Source organism: Colobus angolensis, unplaced genomic scaffold (assembly GCF_000951035.1).
Source record: "Colobus angolensis palliatus isolate OR3802 unplaced genomic scaffold, Cang.pa_1.0 Scaffold8, whole genome shotgun sequence".
Classification (NCBI taxonomy): domain Eukaryota; kingdom Metazoa; phylum Chordata; class Mammalia; order Primates; family Cercopithecidae; genus Colobus; species Colobus angolensis.
The window spans coordinates 17,214,415-17,216,303 of record NW_012121820.1 but is presented as its reverse complement, the minus strand read 5'-3'; the positions used below and the strand labels follow the sequence as shown (position 1 = coordinate 17,216,303).

Below are 1,889 nucleotides of genomic sequence, written 5' to 3'. Positions count from 1 at the left end.
GCGTGATCTTGGCTCACTGCAAGCTCCGCCTCCTGGGTTCACACCATTCTCCTGCCTTGGCCTCCCGAGTAGCTGGGACTATAGGTGCCCGCCACCATGCCCGGCTAATTTTTTGTATTTTCAGTAGCGATGGGGTTTCACCGTGTTAACCAGGGTGGTCTTGATCTCCTGACCTTGTGATCCGCCCACCTCGGCCTCCCAAAGTGCTGGGATTAGAGGCGTGAGCCACCGCGCCTGGCCATGCCAGCTAATTTTTTTTAAAAAAATTGTAGAGTTAGGGTCCCACTGTGTTGCCCAGGCTAATCTCAAACTCTTGAGCTCAAGTGATCCTCCTGCCTTAGCCTCCCAAAGTGTTGGGAATACAGGCGTAAGTCACTGCACCCAGCCTATACATCTTATTACATTTTGATCTCATTCATCTTCACAGCATGAGGATATACTTACCACAGCCTCAACTGCAGGTGAATTGTCCCCTACCACCAGTAAAGTAGAACACCTAGGTAGGCAAAGTAAGAGGTGTCACTCAGCAAACAGGCACATAAATTCCACTGAACACCAAATTAGTCTATGAAAGGCAAAGATATTTGGCAAGTCAGCTGAGGAAACTGAGGAACTTACTTTAATGTTTTTGATTTGTTATCATTTTGGCCCGGTCTGGGTCTTTTGATGTTCAGGTCTCTGCGTCTAGAAAAACAAAGCAGAAGCAATGCCCTTTTTGGGTAAAGTCATGGCAACTCAGGTTATTTTCTGGTCATAAACACCAAAATTTATCAAGGAATGTGAAACTATCTTTTCTTCACACCTGAGAAGGGAAGAGGCCTGTGACTTGGTTCTTGAGTTGCCACTTCAGTGGCATCTGGTACGGAGCAGGAAGGAGGCTCCTGGCTTAACCCTGAAGGACTCTTTGGGATGCTACAAGGAGACAGCCTCAACGCCCAACAGCAACACCACTGAAACTCTCAAGTCCTAAGTGTTTAATTAATTTATTTTTTTGAGACAGAGTCTCAGTCTGTCACCCAGGCTGGAGTGTAGTGGCACGATCTCAGCTCACTGCAATCTCTGCTTCCCAGGTTCAAGCGATTCTCCTGCCTCAGCCTCCCAAGTAGGTGAGACTACAGGTGCCCACCACAATGCCTGGCTAATTTTTGTATTTTTGTAGAGATGGGGTTTCACTATGTTGGCCAGGCTGGTCTTGAACTCCTGACCTTGAGATCCGCCTGCCTCGGCCTCCCAAAGTGCTGGGATTATAGGCGTGAGCCACTGCACCTGGCCCTAAGTGTTTAATTTACAGGAATAAATTCCTTAAGAGAAGAGAATGATTTACACTTTGAGGAGGAGGGAGGGGTGTTTTCCTTGTAACTGAGTTTAGCACAGGGTTTAATCTTTCCGATTTCAACTAAAAATAGGGAGGCTCTGTTATATAGAGGAAAGAGCTAGAGAGACAAGGTTCAAAATCTGGCTTCACTCCTTACTGGCTGTATAACTTTGGTTAAGTTGATCCATTTCCTCAATCTTTGTCCATGTTTCTAGAAAGCAAGAAGGGGCTCACATTTTCACCTCAGAGAAGCTCGTCCCAAGATTAGATACAGTCCTCTCTCCTTCTCCCACCCTCCTCTTTTTAGAGCTGTTTACAGTTAAGTGAAGAAATAGGAAAAAACTATACCCATTGTAGGAATTCAAGAAGAGCTGCAGGTTGTATTGGTTGATGTCTTGGGCAATATGCATTCTGTAGGCTTGGATCAGGTCCAGGTTGGCCTGTAACTCTTCCTAGAACAATTTAAAGAAGACATGGGCAAGCTTTTGAGCTCCAGAATAAGTCCATCTTGTTTGGTTTGCATTTTCATTACCACGAGTCAAATCGTGCAGCTCATGATGGGAACTGGGGCAGA

General features: G+C 45.9%; 1 protein-coding gene across 1 annotated transcript in view; it reads right to left on the bottom strand.

Moving 5' to 3' along the window:
- Nucleotides 1-1,889, bottom strand: part of NDRG3 (NDRG family member 3) — a 109,564-nt gene that overhangs the window by 16,650 nt on the left and 91,025 nt on the right. The window contains exons 10-12 of the mRNA XM_011929213.1: nt 1,664-1,767; nt 619-684; nt 445-496 (exon numbers count right to left, since the gene is read on the bottom strand). Of these exons, the coding sequence (XP_011784603.1) occupies nt 445-496; nt 619-684; nt 1,664-1,767 (222 nt within the window). The remainder of the gene's footprint in view (nt 1-444; nt 497-618; nt 685-1,663; nt 1,768-1,889) is intronic.